The sequence below is a fragment of the Numida meleagris genome, chromosome 1, assembly GCF_002078875.1.
Source record: "Numida meleagris isolate 19003 breed g44 Domestic line chromosome 1, NumMel1.0, whole genome shotgun sequence".
NCBI lineage: Eukaryota > Metazoa > Chordata > Aves > Galliformes > Numididae > Numida > Numida meleagris.
The window spans coordinates 103,074,878-103,096,025 of NC_034409.1; the positions used below are offsets into that span (position 1 = coordinate 103,074,878).

The window sequence follows — 21,148 nt, forward strand, 5'->3', positions numbered from 1 at the left end:
ACGAAGTCTGGGAGACTAAAGGGCTTGGTTTACACTCAAAGCAACACATTCCAAAACAATTTGTTTAAAGAAAATATTTAAACAAGACTGCATGGACAATCAGAGAGAACATCCACACGACTTAACAACACATTCCTGGTGTTGTTAAGTGTTAAGTGTTGTTAAGTCCTGTGGATGTTCTCTTCCATTGTAAGAGTTCTTTTAAAAAGCAAATGCTGAGTAGAGATACTGATACTTGACTTCTGAAATACAAACTTATCTCAGACAGAGAATATAATTTCTCTTTAGTTCGGAATTTAGGCATCAGTGCAACCAAAAAAGATAGAACAGCAAAGAAAAGTAAGGGACCTTGATTACCCCTCAATACCTAGTGCACTAATGGAGACTCAGGAATATTGCCTCTTTAGTGAGCAATTCTCCTTACAACTAATTAATGAGCTGGGCAAATTAACTGGTCCGAACATCCTGGGTTTGTCCACAACTGATAGTTCTTCTCTAGCTTACAAGATTGAAGATGGGAATCTCCCAAGACCATTAATGATGGAAATTACCAACTAACTGATTAGCAGCCAGAATGCTTCAATAGTCCTCTCTCACACCTAACAAGATATCTAAGCAGCATCTTTAACCACTGAAGTAATTCTGGCAGCTAGTACAATAAAAAGATGACTTGAATGCAATAATATGGCAAGACAATGAAACCTGTACACTGCTAACTGAATTTTACAGCTCCTGTATGTGTGCACATACACATACACGCACATATATATTTAAAAGAACACTAATTAAATATAGCATAATGAATAAAATAGTGAAAAAAAGACTCAGTTCTCAAGTTATTAACATGCAAGAGTATCATACTACATGATGCATACTACAAGGTGTACCTGTTTTAAGTGTCTTCAGACGCTTACAATTTTTCTTCTTCAGACACAAGAGCACTAACAAAGCTGTGAAACTATCTGGCAGGAGGAAGTTTATGATACAAAATACAAATCTTTCTTATTGTGTTCATAAAACGTTCAAAGAACTGGCAATGCAATTCAGTCATAATTTTTCTTCACCAGATATCCAACACAGGCCAAAAGTGGCATCTACGTAAAGCTGAAATGCCCTGAAGACAGAGAATCTAAAAATGTTTTTAGGTGATCTGAAGTCCCTAACGAGTTACACTGTGAAAGAAAGGTTTTTGATAACCAACGTAACTTTTTACGATGCTATCTCTTCAACACTTGAATAACCAAACCTTTAGGAGAATCTGTTCTCAGGGGACTTTTTGAAAAAACCACGATGTGTTGTTTGGCATGTACTAAGAGACTTTTTTTTTTTTTTTTGAAAAAAGATGAATGTTTTTACATCCTTACCTTTTCACTGAAACACTCAAGCAAGTCTTGGACATACCCTCGCATTTCTTGCAAAAACTTATACTGTTCACCAATACCCCCAGAAGACCCTTCTAATCTTTCAATTGCCTTGGTAGAGTCCTCTCGGCTTTGCTGATGTTTCTCAAACTGCTGCCGATTAGCTTTGTGCAATTCTTTCATAGAGTCCAACCTGAGGGGCAACGGATAAATAACAAATTTACATCCAGAAGTCTCTATTCTTCAGACTGTTGAGATATTAGACAGTGCAAGTACTAAGTATATATATGGAAATACTGTAAAGAGACATTCTCTAACTTTCACTTGTCACTTTCTCTCCTCTCTATATAAACAGTGAGACTAATGATTTAAATTAATTTTCTAGACTATGCTGAGTGTGTTATGCTGTCAACTCCTCCAACTTTTTACTGTTGGTAAAAAGGAGTTGGTAGCACTTCAAATACTACAAGGCTGGCCCTACAGAAAAATGGAGAGGAAAGTATTTTATGGAGAGAGAAAAAAATCAAAAACAAACGCAGATGAACTATGGCTCCTACAAAGCAGCTGCCTTGCTCTACTAACTTCATTTACTAGTGGAGTTTCTAACACTACAGTGGGAATACAAACCAATACTGCAGACAAGTGCAAGTTGTTCATTACTAATAATTTCTCTCTGCAACTGGAATGTTCATTTAGTAGGACCTTTTGTGTACCTGACAGATTACAACTTTTAAACAAAAGAAAAAGCTTACACTAAAATGTAAATTCTTTCTCTACTGAAGCTTAAAATTTTGATTTACAATTTAAAAGAATGAAACCTGCTGATAAAGCTAAATATCTCACTGGCCTTTCAATTCTTGACTATAAGATTGTGTAGTGTCCAGAAGGTGCAACTCAGACCTGTCTTCAACAAGATCAATGGTCACATATTTAAAGCTTCACTTCCAGAGAAGCCATCCAGGGAGACTTTCGAACAAAGTGTCAATGTCATCTTCACTTTGAGCTTTTTTTTGTTTGCCTTTTAATTTTTTTTTAATGGATGTGCCAGTCAGTACTTTTCCAGCGATGAAACTGTGTTTTCTCGAGACTAAAAGATGCCTGAGGAACAGAAAGCTAGGGGACATGTCTTTAAGTCTAAAAAGATGGTCTGTCCTACCTGTCTTTAAGCTGTTTCTTTACCAAATCAATAGTAATAGGAGTCATCTCATTACTGGGTGTTTTGAAAGGAACTGTATTATCTGTTTTTTGAGACTTGGTTTCCGATGATCCATACGCAGCGTAAGTGTACGGAATGCCGTATGATGAACCATAAGACAGTGTCTGGTAAGTGTTCTGGTAGTACAGATTATTCACTTCAGCAGGCTGACTTGGTTGAACCTGAAGTAAGAGGACATGCAGTTGTACTGTGTTAGACTTCAGAGAAAGGAGAAACATTGTTTCACATCTCAAACCTTATAAAATGAAAATGGTAGCCAGAAATGCACTCGTGCGGCAAATTCACATGGGTTTGAGCCTAGAACTTCCAATATCTAAGGTCTCAGAAGCACCTTCTTAAAAGGACAAAGTCTTAACATTGTTATTATTCTAAATGTTTACATTTATAGCAAGTCATTACATGATAATTTTAACCAGCCTACAACTCCTCCAATAACAAGCTATTTTGAACTACACTAAATTTCACTAAGACTATCTATTAGAATCAGTGCTCAGAATTTTTCTGAAATGTTTTCTAAAAGCACTATTATTATCTTCAACTGAGTAGCAACTTCACCGTGACAACATATGGCACAGCCTGCTACCAATTCCAATTGTATGTTTATACCACAAGAGAAGTTACAGAAACAGAAAAGGAGTTCTGTTTGCAAACTGTAAAACCACTGACTAATAGGAACAGGGGTCTCTTTAAAGTGGTGTTGTTCTAGCTCTGTTTTAGGCTGCAAATGTATGTGCTTACACTATCAGTATCTATCCCGAACAGAGAGACTAAAGAAATGGATACTAGATACTTAAAATCTGATTTTTCATTGCTTTTTAAAAGAATATCAGAACTGACATACTGATCTTCTCAGACAAAACAGCCTTCTGTAAACTACCCAAGTTTATAATGGATTTAGCCAATACAGCAGAAACAAAACAAGAAGAGCTCACAACGAAATACATGCCTGAGGTATGTTGATTCCTTTCCGTATCTGTTCTTGCTCCCATCTACTGAGTTCTTCATCTTGTTCCCCTGCCACCAGTGCCTCATCATCACTCCCCTCAATACCTGAAGAGGAATAAAACAGGCGGGTAACAAAAATAAATTAACGTATTCATAGTAAGTGCCATGAGTTCCAAAACCTAAAAGACCAAGCTTTGGTGGGAACATCTCAGTGCGTTCTCTTTTTCTTCACGAGAAATTAAGGATGCTAGTCCATGAATCACTGCAAAAACCTAACGGATAAGTTTGCAGTTTACTGTCGGTAAAGCCCTCCAATAATACAAATCTGTTCTCTTGCTATTTCTCCTCCTCCAGAAGGCCATTTCACCTCTTTGCCAGGAAGCAGAATCATACATTCAACAACTAATGTTTTTCTTTTGGCAACTATATACTTGCTAAAACAGCACAGGAACAATACTAATTGCTCCTTAGTCTAAGTTTCTACCAGATTAAATAGAGTTGTATGCTTCTAACCAAAGGAACAGAGTCCGTACACAAAACTTTACAAGTAGATTCCATTATGCAGTACTTTTCTTAATAACAAACTTTAACTCCAGATTTCAGTCTGAAAAATGTGTTGTTTAAAAACGTTGAAAGGGAGCACTTGCAATAAAACCAGTGCAAATATTGACCAGCTGTCTCTCTGAGAAGATTTTACCTATTTCCTCAGCAATCTTTTGCCTTTGGGATTTTTCCTTCACTGTAAAAACTATCCTCCTCTTCTCGTCATCATCTTCATCATCACTGGCATCATTTTCATCTTCTCGAACAAGGCGGCTTTTACCTGGTTCACTGTCAACAGGAGTAAAGTCTCCAAGTTCACGAGCCATTTGACGCTTTTTCCTAGCGGCATGAATAAAAGCAGCATCTGGAATTTCTCCTAGAGATAGATGTTCACAGTGTTAAACATCCAGTGTAGTAAAGCAGGTATTACAGCTCCTTATTACTCATCTCTGCCGTCCTACCAAAGCACATTAGTAAGCGTCAAAAAAAGCGAGAGGAAAAAAACATCTGTACTCACAGAAACATTTGCAAGCAACCTAAAAGCTACACGTGCAAACTTTCAGAGCAATAGCTCTCAGATACAGAATCTTTCCCAAACCATCTGGCTCTGCTTTCGTTAGCTCAAATGCCATAGCGGCAGAAGCTTGATGTCCCCTTGGGAAATGCTCCTCCAGAAGAGGGTGCCTTTTACAGGATCTGACTGCTGCACTAGGAAGAAGAAAATGAGGCTCCTCTAACATAACTTCCTTTACTGATATTGCCCCTAACTCTTATTACTGTAAGGGAAACAAAAATCCTCAGCCATTTCAAGGGATGATGGCAGCTCAGGAAACAAAGGACACCAAATAGGAAGGGCAACGCTAATAAATCAAGAGGGAAAAAAACCCAACCCACAAACCCAGATTTCTGAAGAAAAAAAAGTGAAATCACTAGTACATGATTAATGCAGCCTACTTACATAATATAAAGAATAGCCCCCGCAAATCTATTTTTTGAAACATTAATAAATCTTTACTGTTACTTTGACTAGCTGTGGACAAAAGGTTAAAGTTCATATTCTCTTTATACTTGAAACAAGATATTCTTCTCAAGCTCACAGTATCTCTACAGATGTAATAACATACATACCGTACCCTTCTGCAATTTCCCCTAAAAGGAAAAGTCACTTAGGAATCAACTAGGAAATTATTTTTTTCCCCTGAAATGTGGACCCAGAGCATGCAGATGGAGTTCCTATTTGGGGAGCAGGCCATCGCACGAGTCAGCTACCAACTGGCAAACTACTTTCTCAATTGGATTTCTTTGGCCTCAGGGCCTGACGGAAAACTTATCAGATGAAAAAAGATAGGATAACATTTGAGATACCTTGCAGACCTGTAACTGAGACATTCAAATTAAAGACAAACGCTGGCTAAAGCATTTGTTTAACGTATCAGACATATTACAATAACCAACCTGGGCGAAGAACATTCAGAGATGATAGAGCACTTGAAAAAGCCCCACCAGGTTTTGGTTTTTCTTCTTCCTTCTCACTTTCAACTTCCATTTCTTCTTCACCATGTTCACTGTTTGCAGTCCCATCTTCTTGACCTATATCCTTAATCTGTCCTGTCTTTTCTAGTGGTGGCTCGACTGTTAAGACAATAAAGCCTACATTTTACTCTTTGGTAAAGGTCACTCAGAGGCATTTTTTTTTTTAAAGGACTAACATTCTAGCATTAAAACCAAGTGAAGATGTTAAGTTACAATTTTACTATTTGGGATGCAGCAAAATATGCTTTTTTAATAGCGATTAAGTCTCTGACACCCTCTCAAAATGAAAGATGACAAAGCAGACACCCCTAACAACCCCTAGCCATTTTACATATTGCGAAAAATTTTTAAAAAGCAAGGGAACACAATAATTAAAATCAAACTGCAACCTTCACACAGCCTCTTATGTAACTGAAAAGCTTTGCCCATGTTGCACTAACTCTTTATACAACAACAGATTTATTTCAAAAGAACTGTTTCACTTCCCTCCTCACAACATTGCCCTATGTTAGGTGAGCAATATACAAATACTGACAGTAGGCACAAACATTGAATTTAACACGATTTCTTAATGTAACTGTCCAACGACCCTGCATATATTCAGACTTTTAGACTTCAGCATTTGTTTAGAAAATCCTGACCACCGATTCAGTAGCAGGCAGGAGGCCTCTGCACTATAACCAAGCCAACTACAGATACTGTACAACAGACAAAGAGAAAATAAACACACACTAGTCACATGCAAAACACACATCTTTACAGAGTGTTAGTGACAGAAGCAAGAATGAAGATCCAGCTTTCCACAGGTGATCTGAACATTAGTCACAGAAATCACCATTTCCCTTTCTACCTGCGCCTTGTACCAGTGCACAGGCAACTTAAAGGTTCTAACAACAAAGAATCTATACATTTTTTCAATATGCAGAAAGTTATTTTTAAAGATTTTTAAAAGAGGCATTTTTAAGAGGTCTGAGATTGAGAAAAGGCAAATTTCTCCACGGGACCGCATTCAACTTTCATAAGCTTCAGCTCTATCACTGTGATTTTTTAGATCATAACGCTTGTACACATGGGGTTGTAGGTTTCACTCTACCCAAAGCAGCTGGTAAAGGAAAACGTATCAAGACACTTTACCAATGATATTCCCAATAACCAACAGCAGAAGTACAACAAAACCAAAATCCAAGGCTCTACCTACAAGTTCTGGAAGACTACGTATTGTTAAAAGATCCCCCTTCTCCAATACTTTCATCCTGTCATGTTGATCACCAACTCTGCTCTAAGGTCCAAACTGTGAAACGCACAGCTGTCGAGTAACTTCCTTAATAACAAAAACCATCACTGCTCACTCTGTAATTTTTCCTTTCTGACAAGCCGCATTACAAGGACATCCTGTCAGATAAGCACTTGATGTAGTTCTGAACTAATAATTAATAGGAAGAAACAAAACGGATCTGACATAAACAGAGCTGAAACAAACTACTGAAGTCTACTGACAATTGTAGAGGCAGCTATCTGAGAAGTTGCATCCTTCAACATTTGTTTCTACACAACAGAGATTCAAATATCTCTACCAGTTTTGAAATAGCATTTGAGGTTCAACTGAACACATTCAGTGTAAACTCGACTTCAGTTCTAAATGCTAAATCCTCTAAAAAAAAACAGATGACTCATCCCGAAAACAAGTAATCTGTATTTACAATTCTTAATCTTTGCCATTACAGAAGTTACTGTTAATTTTGCAGTTACCATCTGTTGGAGAATTGACCTCTGTTCTAACTTTTGATTTTTCAAGATCTTCTTTGTATTCCTTCTTCAACTGTTTTACAATCTTTTTGCTGTAACTTGATTTCTTCACTTTGAAAACTTCTTCAGTTTCTTTAAAAGAAAGATGAAAAACACTACATTAGATCTGCCAAGAAGTATACTTACCTATTATATCTCTTTTGCACCTAGTACTAAAGAAGCGCCACTAGGAATGTAATTTCATGTGACCGCACATTTGCACCGCTGTAACAACAGGAGCTGCATATCCTTTCACAAGCACTCTTGTCTCCCTTGTTTCTTTGGGGGGGGGGTCAGTCACTATACAGTCACAGAAAAGCAAGGCAGAAGTTGAAGAGTACAAACACGACCTGCTTTTATCTGACTGTATTTGATGTTGTTGCTTTAATTTTATTTTTTAAGCAGCAGATTCTTCATTGTGACACAGACTCAGAAGAAAACAAGGACCCTCAACATTTTGTGTTAACACTCTCTTCATAGCCACACTTACGCCAGTATGACTAACGAGAAAGGGATCAACTGTTTTTTGCTGCACTAACAGCTTGAATGCCTGCAGAACTACAACCTACTGAAAGGTACACAGTAAGTTAAAAAAACCAAACAGCATACAAAAATTCAAAGCTGGATGTAGGAAATCCAAAAAATCTGTGGTCCAGCGATCAGGAGAAAGTTCTTTGAAACAAAATATCAAAAAGCACACTAACTCTTCTCTAACAAAAGATCACAAGATTGCTTATCACAAGAAAACTCTGATCAACCCTCAACTTCTGGGACGCAATAGACTCAGTGGTTTGAGGAATGCTTTTTCACTATTTTTGATGTGTAATTACTATTACCCATTAGCAGATTAGGAGAGTGTGTGAATGGAAATGTGCACAGGTGCAGCACCTGCGGGACTCTAGCAGAATTACTGCTGGAGCACTGCACAAATGCAGCTATGCTATTTCTCCAAAGTGCAGAAACTGGTCAGTCACTTTTCCAACTATTTATGAAGGGCAATCTAGTCACCTGTATGAACCACTAGAGGAAATAACTGCAACAAAATACCCATGATTTCACCTAGAGTTTAGTAGGACAACAGGTGATCTCAGACAGCCGTGCGGGATGAAAATAAACTTGATGCAAAAGGACAGCAAAGCCCCCCGCCATCAGCACCATAGGCCCGCTGATGCCCAACAGGTTGAGCCTAGCGCCTGGCACCGTGCAAATCCAGGTCCGGCTAGTCCTGTGTGGAGCCAGGAGTCGGACTCAGCGATCCCCGTGGGTCCCTTCCAACTCGGGATGCTGTGACCGTAACTCATCCCGCTAAACAGTAGTTAAAGGACGGAGCACCACCCGGTGCGGCCGACGGGGAGCTCCCTGCCAGCGCATCTCTGCTCGCAGCCCTTCGTAGCCCCCGTTCCGTGGCCACCCCTCTGCCTTAAGAAACAAACCGAACCACGGCGCAGGGCCAGGCCCGCCGCCGCCGCCTCACCCTCCTCCTCGTCCTGGAAGCTGAGCAGGCTGGCGCGGGGCACCTCTTTGTTCTCCCGCGGCCGCTTCTTCTCCTTGGGCCGCCCGGCGGCCGGCAGCCCGTTGCCCTGCGGCGGCTGCGGCTGCGGGGGGGGAGGCAGAGAGGGCGCCGGCAGCGCCCCCAGCCCGGCCCGGTCGCCCCCAATCAGGCCCAGCCCCAGGCCGAGGGCTGCACCGTAGCCCGCGGCGCAGGCGAAGGCGGCGGGGCTACCGGGAAGGGCGAGGGGCACGCAGCCGGGCGGCAGCGGCAACAGCCCAGTGCCCGCAGCCGCCAGGGCCACGGCGGAGGCCTCGCCAGGCCCTTCTCCCCCGACGCCGGAGGCCGGCGCCGGCTCCTGAGGCGGCTCTTCGTCGCGCTCCTCGTCCTCCTCCTCCGAATCGTTCCGCTTCCGCACGTTCACCCTCCGCGCCTTGCGGAACATCCCGCCGGGCGCCGACCCCCCGCGCCGCGCAGAGCCGGCACCGGCACCACCCACTTCTGCCGCCCCGCGCCGCGGCCCAGACCCGGCTCGCCGAGCATGATGGCCGCCGCCCCGCCGCCCACAGCGCCCCCTGCCGGCTGCCGCCCGCCGCCTCCCTCCCAGCAACTGAGAGAGACCGCTCGATCATAGAGACGCGGCGAAACGAGGGTAGAGAGTACCCGACAGGGAGCGTAGAGAGTCGGGACTAGAGCGACCAGACGCGCCGCGTGCCGCTCCCTCCTCCCCTTCTTTCCAATGGGACCGCCTCTGCCGCCATCTTGTGTCGGGAAAGTGGCGCGCGGTAGAGCGGGGGAGGGGCGGGCAGGGCGCGCGGGCCCTTTGAACTGGCGGCCCATGTGTCACTGGCCTTCTTAAAAACTCCTTCAAGGTGCGAGTGCTGGGACCTGGAGGGGCTTCTTCATCCTTCCAGGCTCTGAGGAGCAACCTGATGTAGCTGTAGGTGTCTCTGATCACCGCAGGGGAGTTGGACCCGGTGGCCTTTAAAGATCCCTTCCAACTCAAACAATCTATGATCAAGTAGCATGCATCTTGCAGCCCCTCTGCCAAACGCATGGGAGGTGACACAGAAGGCTTTGGCTGGCATCCCACAGCCTCTCTGCTGCTACAGGCAGCACTGCATTGCTTTTGTGCTGTGGGCGCTCTGTATTGACTTCCTCAAGTTATACTAGATTTTCTGCCAGGAAGGAAAACTCTAAAGCTACAGCTTCTAAATCCCATTTTTTCTTCCTGTTGTGGAAAAAAAAAAGGCTCAATTTCTATTCATTGGCATATCCCATAATCATACACCAAGACTGAAAACCAGCAAATGAGATTGGACTTCATATATACGGAGAATGAAAGCGCTGTGTATGTAGATATTAGTTACTGTAAATATGTGATGAAACACCATAAATTGATGATGCTAAGTTTTGGGGTGTGATTGAACGTATCTTATACTGACATTTAATGGATTCACTAAATCTGGGGCCCTCAGCATAGGAAAAATGCAGAGCTGTTGGAGCAGGTCCTGATCAGAGGGCTGAAGCACCTCTCCTATGAAGAAAGGCTGAGGGAGCTGAGCTTGCTCAGCCTGAAGAAGAGAAGGCTCCAGGGGCACCTTGTTGCAGCCTTCCAGTGCCTAAAGGGAGCTTATAAGCAGAAGCAAAGCCACCTTTTTACACTGTCTGATGGTGATAGGACAAGCGGGAATGGCTTTAAACTGAAAGAGGGGACATTTAATTTGTTAGATAGTGGTGAGGCAATGGCACAGGCTGACCAGAAAGGCTGTGGTTGCCCATTCCCTGGAAGTGCTCAAGGCCAGACTGTATGGAGCCCTGGGCAGACTGAGCTGGTGGGTGGCAGCGCTGTCCACATCAGGGCTTGGAGCTAGATGATCTTTAAGGTCCCTTCTAACCTAAGCCATTCTATAATTCTATGAAATCATACAGTTATTTCTGCAGTGGGATAATGTACCACTGCATGTTGTTCAGATGCAAAGTAAAGAAATCCCTGCCAACAGAATTAATAAAGCTCACAATGTTTATGTTATATATTTTGCTTTGTATTTTGCTCTTTGAATTGCTCTGAAGAAATTCTGTAAGTTTCTAACACAGTGCTTTTATATGGCAAAATCATATCAAATGTAAATTGGGAGTATCAGATTCCTGGCGTCTGTTGGAGAGGAATGTATGAACTGCAAAGATCAGTGCAACTTTGGTGCTGTGGATTTCTGCCAGTTATGTAACTGAGAGCAGGATTTTTCCTGACTCCAGGAAGATTTCTGCAGTGCTTACTTGTATAGGAATAAGACATCTTTTATTTGATTATTATTCAGAACACAGCTGTGGCAAAAATTATTGAAACTTTAAAATTTACAGCATTAGAAAGCACATAGATCTATTAATATGATTTCTCCCCAAGAAGGCTAGAATACATATATCCTCAGTTTCTTCTCTGTGTGTGGATTTCAAACAATAACCTCAGCAATCATTGCTGTCATGGCAATATAGTACTGTGTTTCTGTGTTATTCAGCACATTTTTTACTAGAGGGCAGCAGAGCCTCAGTGAATTCACTGAAGATTTAGGCTTGATTTTTAAAAGAGGTTTAATAACCTTTAGAAATCAATATAATTATGTGTATTTTTTTTTAACAAGAGTATCCTGTGCAGGGTTAATGACTAGCCAGTTTGTGAGGGCAATGTTAGTACTTTTGCGCAGCCAAGATGATTTATATTCCTCTGTAATACGTACCAGGCAAATACAAGCTCAGAACAACACCCCTGCTCCCAACCTCTGTCACCTCAGCTTCAGCTCCTAACCATGTTGTAACTTAGGACAAAACCATAGAGTGTTCTTTCTGTGGAATACTCTAGAAATATTTTTCATGTGTGGAAAAAAAACTTTCAATTTGTGTTCTGCTAAATAAAAAAGTCTCTACAATAGCTGATTTAATAGCTCTCTGAGTTAAATTGAGTTCATTCCTCAGCCCATAAACATCAGTGTCTTTAAATCTGTTACTTTACGATTTCAAATTGATCTGATTACCTCAATAGTTATTACATTGTTGATTTCTGTGGCAAAGCCTGCAGTAATGAAGTATGTATGTAAATACTCTGAAAAATCAAGCTGTGTTACCTAGCAAAACTGCTCCATTATTGATTACAATTATGGGCAAGGCTTAGCTTAAAGTTGTTGAAGCAAATTCATTGGTTTCTCAGAATCTTAGTAACTGTTCCCTTCAGTACAAGTATTTTATCCCAGATCAAGAGAAAAAAATATATAATCCTTTGCTGGCAATCCATCACCTGCTGAAAACTCAGTCCATCATACCTCCAGCCAACATGGATCACTGGCCATCTCACAAATGCACTGCTGGTTATGCCGAGGTGGGAGGCAGACTGCAAAGCTGCCTCTGCTGTCCTAAGAGGCTCTGTCACCCAGCCCGAGCGTGGGGGTCCCAGCTCTGACCACGCAGCAGAAGATGAGGACAACCAGCACCCTCAGTTTGTCTCTGGTAACTTGTAACAACCTCAGATGCTGCAAACCTCACAGTACTGAGATATGTCAGCGGGGGTGAGGCCAGTAAATGTAGGGAAGGGGTTATTCTCTGTACTAGACTATGTGCAGAGTACTACTGGCAGTTTTGGCCTCCCTCAGTAGAAGTATTGATCAACGAGAGTGTCCCCAGTGGACAGCCACCGAGATAGTCAGGGGCCAGAGCATTTGTTTAATTCTTAGCTTACAATGTATAAGATTTGTAGTGATGCTTTCACATTGCTTCAAGTTTTCTTTGTTCATTTAGGAAGCGTTTACCAAGTTAGTCAGATGAGTCTGTATTACTTTAAATGCCTCCTTGTAGACTACACAGTCAAAACTGTTCATCCCGCAATGGCTGCTTCTGGCCAAACCAAACAGAGAAGTCCCATCTCTCTCTCAGCAGTTTGCCATGCCTTTGACTGATGGTGCTAAAGAACTCAGTAAATGAATGTTACAACATAGCTTTTGTTATCTGAGGTTGAGAAAACATTAGAGTACAGCAGGTTGTGAAAGTGCTCTGTGATACTAGAGACATTTTCCACGCTGTATGACTTCAGCAAAGAATATCCATTGAAAAGAGAGGTATCTAGAAAAGAAATATATACTAACATTTGCCTGTCTTTGTTGTGCACTGTGAGTAGGTCTTCTTTTTCATTCTTGCTGCTACTGTAGATGGTTACGCTCTGCTCTGGAAATTGTCCCTTGACCTTATTTTTTACCCGGAGCTTTCTCAGTCCCCAAATGGTCAAGTATTCTGTTGGTAGAGGAGTGGAGCCACAGAAGGAGAGTTTCAAATCCCACACCATTGTGAAGTTGAGAAGCATCTCCAGCACAGAGGTGTCTGTGAACCAAATGGTCAGGTCGCTACTGTAGTCAGTTTTTTCCATGGTAGAAGGCAGTACTGTTCTGCAATTGCACAACAGGTTTGCCAGGCTGTAATCACAGTCACGGATATCCGCCAAGCAACTGCAGTTGCGAATTATGCTTTCCTTGGTGAAAATTAGTGTATGATTCTTCTGACTTCCCGCAAAACTGTCAGTAATGCATACGCCAAGGAAGCCAGCCAAAAAGAGAGCCAGCCAAAAACAGAAAGTAGAGAAGGCTGTTAGCTTCATTAGTACTGGTGCCAAGATTCCACGTGTCTTCTCCTTTTACACAGTGGATTATATCACTTGTCTTAACCTACTGAAATAAAACAATTTCTTTATTATACTGAGGACCACTCAACAGTTAATATTACTTTATTCTTTATTCTTCTCAGAAGAATAGTGCTGGAAGAAGCAGTGCTGGATGCAGCGCGTTACCTTCTGAGCTATGTGGTACGGTAACAATCTGTTGCCAATATAGTCTGCTTTTCATCCGTATAAAGCTACATCTGCTCCAACCTTAGCCTGTAAGTTTTGGGATGCAAGGACCATCTCTCACCGCCTCTGCATGGCAACCAGTATAGGACAGATTCTGGCTTTGTTGCTTGCTCTGGCTCCCTTCATTTACCCCGGTAAAGCACAGTAGCGCCTCCAGGAATTCTAATACACCATAGAGCAATTTTCCATCCCAGTCGTGCTCCACCTCAAATGGTTGGGATTGGGTTTGGTGAGAATTCTCAGCTACCAGCCCTTTGGTTTTCAGAGCAGTGTTGGATCTTAGCAAACACATTTGGCATATTATTAAATGACGGTGCAAGCACAGATGAGGAATAGCATTTCTCAGCACAAATTACAAAATGTTACAAAGTTTGTTTGATTTGTCTGTAACTATTTTGAACCACCAAGAAATTTTGACTAAAGGCAGCAGGTCTTAGTGAGGGCAACAGTAGGGCATGCAGTGGGAGGAATTTGGTCCTTAGAATGTGAGAAGATTGCTCCATGTCCAGAATGCATGTCCAGCACTTCAGAAGACATGGCGATGCAACTACAGTTTTGGAAAAACATACCAGATAAATGGGAAAATAATAGTATTTACAATAAAAATACATGTTGTTTTGTTTCTATTATTCAGTCTCCCACTGTTAGACAATGAAATCATCTGCTAAAACTTCATGGTAATTTAACAGAAAATAAAGGAAAAATGTGCGATTTAGATTTGAATGTTTTAAGCTCAGTCCCTGCTGAAAATCCAGCTGAGAGTGTTCTTTCACTAATATTAAATAAAATACATACATAAAATTGCATTTTGACCAAATAATTTGTGTCTTACATTCCACATTTTTCATTTATAGAGGATATAGTACTTTAGTCGACCTTTTTTCTTTCAAGTTCAGTCTCCTGTCACTGAATTGACAGAAAATTGTGATTTGCAAATGGCCAGAACTTTGGCATCCATGGGAAAAAGAAGAAAAAGGAACGTGCACGTGGAGGAGAAAATCAGCAATAAGAAATAATGGTCTCTGGGCTGGACATTACCAGCAGATCCTTTCTGGGACTGAAATTTTTAGTTTATGATAGACACCTGCATGAAAAAACAGCAGCCAAAAAGTAATTAAATTTCTACGAAGTAGTAGGAAAATATAGGGAAAAACAGACAATGTTGTTGATCTTCTGCATAAATCTTTTGCTCACGCTTGCCTGCTGTATGCAGTTCAGATCCCACTATTTCAGAAAGGATGCCACATGCCTGGAGAAGAGCTACAAGGACAATGAGATATAGAAGGACTTCTGTTTAAGTAGGGCAGAACTAGGTAAGATAGAACTCTAGCCAGGAAAAGAGATGGTTGAAGAAGGATATAGTGGTAAACTGCAACAGCACAAATAACATGGGGATAGTGTGTAAAGATCAGTTGTTCATTGATTTTTTGAGGCACAAGAGTGAGACTTCTCCGAGCTACACTGGGAGATGTCTACTTGACTAGATAGATCTTTGGTCTGACAGATTATGGCCACTCTTATGCATGCTTATATATTCTTGTGTAGTGTAAATGTAAGCAAACTGACTCAAATGTGCTTTCATTCACATCAGTATGTACTCCTTGAATGTAGCAAGTTGTTTTCTTAAAAGAAGAATACAGACATTTTAATGTTGAAATCAAATATTTAACCCACATTCCTCAGACTTATTGCAGAACATACCAGAAATACCAATCCAACTGTTAGCTAACGTTTAACTTCAAAGGTCGGACATGTCCAAGCTGTGACTGTTCTGGTACATTCATCTCACTGCTAGATGAATTTGATCCCCGCTATCTAAGCATTTAATCATACAACAGGTTGAAAATCCTATTTACTAAACCTTCACAATGTGTTTGCTTGACTCTTCAGTTATGACTAACAGTTACGAGAAAATAAATCACAGATCTGTAAAATCAACACTGTTTCACAGGACAATAAAATTGTTGGGATTTATCTATTTCAGAGATAGTATTTGCCAGAAGAATTTCTAGACAATGTTAACAGTATGAGTGTGAACTAAGTAAATGTAATTTTAACTGAAGACTCAGAAATTAGAATGATGATACATACAGATGATAAATGACTGAGCTTGTTCATTAAGCAATTGCAGAGAGGTGTCTGATAAATACACTTGGATTAAAACACTAAGTGGCTTTGTAGCCTAAGCATAACATGTGCTATAGAACTTCTCTGCCGCTGCTGGAAGTTTGGTTTAAACTTTCCAGTAGTGACGTATAGAGCTCTGCAAGGCTGCAAGATGACCTGCAGCAGCAGTGGAGGCCACTATGTCTTCATCTGTTAGTTCAATGCAGCAAAGAAACAGTGTCCAAACTGATGATGGTTTATTCAAACAGAGTAGCTTATGCATGGCTGTACTGACTTAACAGCACCTCAAACAACTGTGTTTCAAATGAGGGGTAGGTGGGGCACTATAACAAGCCCTTCACCCAGCTGCACTGATGCCTTTTTGAAGTTAGCCTTATACAGTCAGCTGACAAGTAGACAGTCTTATAGAATTATGTGCTGTAATTGCAATGTTTCCTTTTATTGGTGACTGGTCATCTGTTACAGCTGCCACCTCCAACAAATCCACTCCTACCTCAGTGAACCAGATAACATAAAGCCTGCTTTCCTTCTCTTCCCATCTTTACATGGTCTCATTTGGGAAATACAATTAGAAGTGGAAGAAAAATAGGCAACTAACACAGCAGGTGAACAACTACTGAGTTGTATTACCCACACTTGCCATCCAGAGTGACAATGAGATAAACAGTGTTTGAGAATGAACTGAAAAATTAAATCAGCGTATGTGAAAAGCCAGTGCCTCAAATATCACTTAGACTGCAAGGCCCCAGAGGTCCTTCTTTATGCCTGTTTTTTATCTTGAACATTCACCCAGCTTCACTAAGCAATGGCAGAGTATCATCACCCCATTGGGATTCCTGGTGCTTGGTCCAGTTCTCTTCCAAGCAGCTGATGGTGTTTCCCTGTGGTAACATGCCTATTCCTGCATTAAAACGCCTCAAAAAAATGTTTTGAAGTGTAGATTTTGGCTGGAAGGGAGCTCGAAGCCCACCCAGCCCCAACCCGCTGCCGTGGGCAGGGCTGCCCCCCACCAGTTCAGGCTGCCCAGGGCCCCATCCAACCTGGCCTTGAGCGCCTCCAGGGATGGGGCACCACAGCTTCTCTGGGCAGCCTGTGCCAGCGCCTCACCACCCAAGGGTGGTTTCCTGAATTCCACTGCCAGCTGCCATCCTGTTTTCCTCTTAGACTCATCTAGAAAATTCTCCTTGACATGGAGGTGAAACTCCTTCATCAGCCCAAATTATAGGACTTCTGGTGATGAGCAGATCTGTTGAGTTGAATACTTAGAGAACGGGGAAGAAAGCTCAGCACTAAGTACCAAGAGCAACTACATAACAACTAAATAAATCCATGGTAAAGAATGCCTATGAGTAGCTGGACACAATACCTAACCCACAGAGCGCCACCAGGGAGCCCCCACCTCTGAGTGCAGTCTCAGCCGATGCAGGTGGAAAGCACAGAAGTCTGCATGCTCAGTAGTGCAAAAACTGGAGGAAAATGAGGCCTGGCACATGCAGCGTGTCCCCCAGCCTGGCCGCAGTGGGGAAGACGGTACCTCTCCCGAGCTGGGGTCTTTGCTTAGCGGCAAACACAAGCCGTGATGGTTTTGGGGCAGTGTCATGTGCTGGAGAGAGCAGCAACCTGAATCTGAAGAAAAATGTCCTCGAATGATCTAACCTCAGCTGGTCATCTGTTCATTTTTGCTCTGAGCAGGGGGCCTTTTAAGTGAAAATTGGATTAGACACAGATACCAGCTGAAAACGGTTCTGGTGTGACTGCTCGAACCGTGAATGCTGTTACTTGCGCATCGTCTTTCCAGCACTGAAATCCCATTTTATAGCACATTATCCCCAAAGTTTCCTGGCACAAGATTCCACTCCCTCCTTTTTCTTTGCGGGTTCTGATAGCTACAGGACATTTCCAACACTTACTTACTAATAGTGTCATTTCAGGTTTCTGAATTTGCTTTGATCATTCCAGTAATTTTTTTTTTCGCTAATTGCAGATCCTGTATATGAAGAAAACTGCAAAAAAGCAATAAAAAGCCTTTGACTGTTGTGTGAGAATGCTACTGTCTCAAGGAAAGTTAATCCTATTCAATGGGAGTCCCAAGCCTATACAATTAATTTCTTCACAGGGTGCTTTCTTCCATTCTCTATTCAGAAAAAAAAAACTAATTAAAACCCCTCATTGATCACTTGTGTTAGCATGTGCCTATGTGAAAGTGCTGTATTAAGCAAAGAGGAGCTTAAATCCATATAATCTTGTGCAGCTTGGGCAACGTACACAGAATGAATACCAAAACCACCCAATTTAGACCAAAATAACACGAAAGCCTGGACAAAGCCCAAAGCATTTAGGAGAGCAGTGAGGACTGCCTCTTTCTTTTCCTGTGCGCATGCAGGTATGGGAAGGTCATGGGGAATATATCACATTTCACAGCTCAGGTGGCAGTGAGGAGGTGGGTAGAGCAGCAGTAAGAGCTGACATTCTGCACACTTCTGGACTGCAGCACGAGCCATGCTTGTTGCTCATAACTTGAAAATTGTTTCTTCGTTTGCCTGTACAGCAAAAGCCTGAGCTGTTGTTGCTGGGCTGAGCAGCCACTGCTGTCATGGATGTGCTGTCACACGTAGGGGAACTAATTCCTTACTAGTTATGATAGAAATGCAAGATAAATCAGGCAGTTCTACTGTATTGAGCCTAAACAATACATGAACCCTCAGACATCCTGGGCAGCTGTATGTGTCCCTGCTTCAGTATTGGTCTGGAACAGACAACTGCCAGAAGTCACAGAATTGTTTCAGATGGAAGGGACCTTTAAAGGCCTCCTGGTCCAACCCCCCTGCAATGAGCAGGGACACCTGCAGCCACATCAGGTTGCTCAGAGCCCTGTCCAGCCTGACCTTGACTGTCTCCAGGGATGGGGCATCCAAACTGACCCTTGGCTTTGTGCTAAGGGGAAGCAGAGCACATGGATATGTGTTACGTTCTGAAAACATCTTACTTCTACTCTTAATCAAATATTATTACTTTTCAGTATCTTCCTCATTCAGTTATTGAATGACCCATCCTTTTTCCATTCAATAGGCTGATTCTATTTATTTTTGTTTAAGAGAAGACTTAACAAATACAGTTTCCTTCAGTACTGCTGCTGACTCAGGATGCGTTAAATACATGTAAGCTACAATGTTAGGGCTTTTGTGTTTATCATGACCTTATCATGATCTTTCTCATGGTCTTCAGAAAGAAGCATATACACATGCATAAATAATAGACTTGTGTATGCTCCTTAATGTGCTTTTCATAAAACAAGTCATGCTTTGTATATTCCTCTCTCTGCTGAAGGGGACACCTTTTGGGGACAGCAGGGTGGGGGGCCACCCCGTGTGAACACTGCTGAACCAAGAGGAGCACTTTGACATCAAAGTGCTGACAGTAATTTCAAAACCACTTTTTAAAATTCTCTGGTTTTTGTGTCAAATCAATGACTTCTTAGAGCAAAAATATTGACACTGTGTGAACTTTAGGATAGAGCCTTCGATGGCAAATTTTTGGTCGTATCATTTCTAAGCACTGTTCCTAACCTGACTGGCACAGAAGTTCAAGCTAAGCATTAAACTAAGTTAGAGATTTACCAAGCCCAAAGAGTTATGCTTAATTCATTAGTGGAAATGGTATACAAAGTATATTCTAACAATTTTCTTTTGTTCAAATCTCAAACTAAGAAAAATTATGTGGGAAAGGAAAACCACCTGTTAGAAAGATGCCAAGAAATGCCGACGGCCACGAAGCGGATGGAGGCTGGAGTCCAGGAGCAGGGTTACCTGGTGCTGGGCGTCTCGGCTCCTGCTCACGCGTTGGGACAGCGCATGGTGTCACTGCCGGCAGATTGCAGAGCCACACAGTGATGGAGCACTTGTTGTGTCTTCCACTCCCTGCATCACCGGCCTGATTTGTAAATTAAGCAGCAGAATAAAGCACAGGTCCCAGCTGCTCTTCCCCTGACAGTCCTCTGTCAGTGCCTTTCTCAAGGCAGTTTTTTTAGCAGAAGACAGCAGGAATAATTGACAGCAAAGCTCTGCTGCCTTTAGTGAACAATTTTCCTAAAGAAGTGTTTGCAAGAGGGAGCAAAACCTTTCCACAGTACTCTCAGTTTATTATTCATAGAGCTATTAATTATTAACTTGGCCATATGAGTATAAACAATTGCGACACATCCAAGACAAACTTTGCATAACCCATTATTTCCCTGTGATTACAAACCAACAAATCTGAGACGTACCTGCCAGGAAGAGAACATCGGTGGCAAGGAAATAATTGTGCTGCGGGAGAAACTGCCTTAGACATGAATACACAAGCTATTAAGCATTCCCCTGCTATTTACCACCCCCTGCTTAGGACAGAACAAAGGCAGCAACTCACTCTTTCTCCTAGTGCCAGCAGAGCATCCATCCCTGAGCCGCAGCCCTTCTGGAGGCGGTGATGTGTGGAACCAGGGTTAATCTGCGGGGCAGGCGGGACACGGCTCTCCCACTCGCTGCTCTAATGTTGTGTGGGGCTGGCAGCCCACAGCATTCCCCTGACAAGCAGGAGACTGCTCCAAGTTCTGCCCATTTCATTGCCACCACAGCAGGTCCCTGCCTGTCTTTGCCACCTCTGTTCCCATGCTGCTCCCACGCCAACAGGACCGGCCATGAGGGACGTGCCCTCCCCTGCCTGCTTTCCTGAGGCTGCGTGTGTAGGTTTAGAACAGGAAGATGTCTGTCCTCCAGAGCCCCAGGTCCTGCTCCAGAGACTGTTTGCCCAATGTGAAGGAGTAAATGGACATTACTGATCACAAAGAAATGCATCAGGAGGACCCTAAAAGAGCATGAGGCAACATGCTCTGAAAAAGCTCCAGGGAGATCTCATCACAGCCTTCCAGTACTTGAAGGGAGCTTATAAACAGGAGGGGACCAACTTTTTACGTGGCTTGACAGTAACAGAACAGGGGGGAATGGCTTCAAACTGAAAGAGAGGAGATTTAGGTAAGGTATTAGGAAGAAATTATTTCCTCAGAGGGCGGTGAGGCGCTGGCACAGGCTGCCCAGAGAAGCTGTGGTGCCCCATCCCTGGAGGCGCTCAAGGCCAGGTTGGATGGGGCCCTGGGCAGCCTGAGCTGGTGGGGGGCAGCCCTGCCCATGGCAGGGGTTGGGGCTGAGTGGGCTGTGAGGCCCCTTCCAACCCAAACCCTTCTGTGATACTATTGTTTGATGATTCTTCTTCTCTTAGTTGCTATGTCC

At 42.6% G+C, this 21,148-nt stretch overlaps 2 protein-coding genes across 6 annotated transcripts in view; both read right to left on the reverse strand.

The window, feature by feature from the left end:
- The window catches only part of PAXBP1 (PAX3 and PAX7 binding protein 1), a 26,516-nt gene extending 16,572 nt beyond the window's left edge, over positions 1–9,944 (reverse strand). Inside the window, exons 1-7 of one of the 3 annotated variants that reach the window (XM_021404454.1) lie at positions 9,536–9,944; positions 7,348–7,476; positions 5,521–5,697; positions 4,220–4,441; positions 3,524–3,627; positions 2,518–2,738; positions 1,365–1,554 (exon numbers count right to left, since the gene is read on the reverse strand). In XM_021404454.1, coding sequence (XP_021260129.1) covers positions 1,365–1,554; positions 2,518–2,738; positions 3,524–3,627; positions 4,220–4,441; positions 5,521–5,697; positions 7,348–7,476; positions 9,536–9,929 — 1,437 coding nt within the window. In that variant the 5' untranslated portion in view covers positions 9,930–9,944. Of the gene's footprint in view, positions 1–1,364; positions 1,555–2,517; positions 2,739–3,523; positions 3,628–4,219; positions 4,442–5,520; positions 5,698–7,347; positions 7,477–8,857; positions 9,430–9,535 lie in introns of those variants that run through there. The other 2 variants (XM_021404463.1, XM_021404444.1) reach the window with 2 other exon arrangements.
- C1H21orf62 (chromosome 1 C21orf62 homolog) lies at positions 10,557–20,002 on the reverse strand. Of its 3 annotated transcripts, none has more exons than XM_021404498.1 (2): positions 19,691–20,002; positions 10,557–13,578 (listed from the first exon to the last, which is right to left on the reverse strand). In XM_021404498.1, the coding sequence occupies exon 2, from the start codon at positions 13,506–13,508 to the stop codon at positions 12,831–12,833; it is 678 nt and encodes a 225-aa protein (XP_021260173.1). In that variant the 5' UTR covers positions 13,509–13,578; positions 19,691–20,002; the 3' UTR covers positions 10,557–12,830. The 3 variants fall into 3 exon arrangements, with proteins under 3 accessions (XP_021260173.1, XP_021260166.1, XP_021260157.1); XM_021404491.1 differs by having other exon boundaries at positions 10,557–13,575; positions 19,619–20,002; XM_021404482.1 differs by having other exon boundaries at positions 19,619–20,002.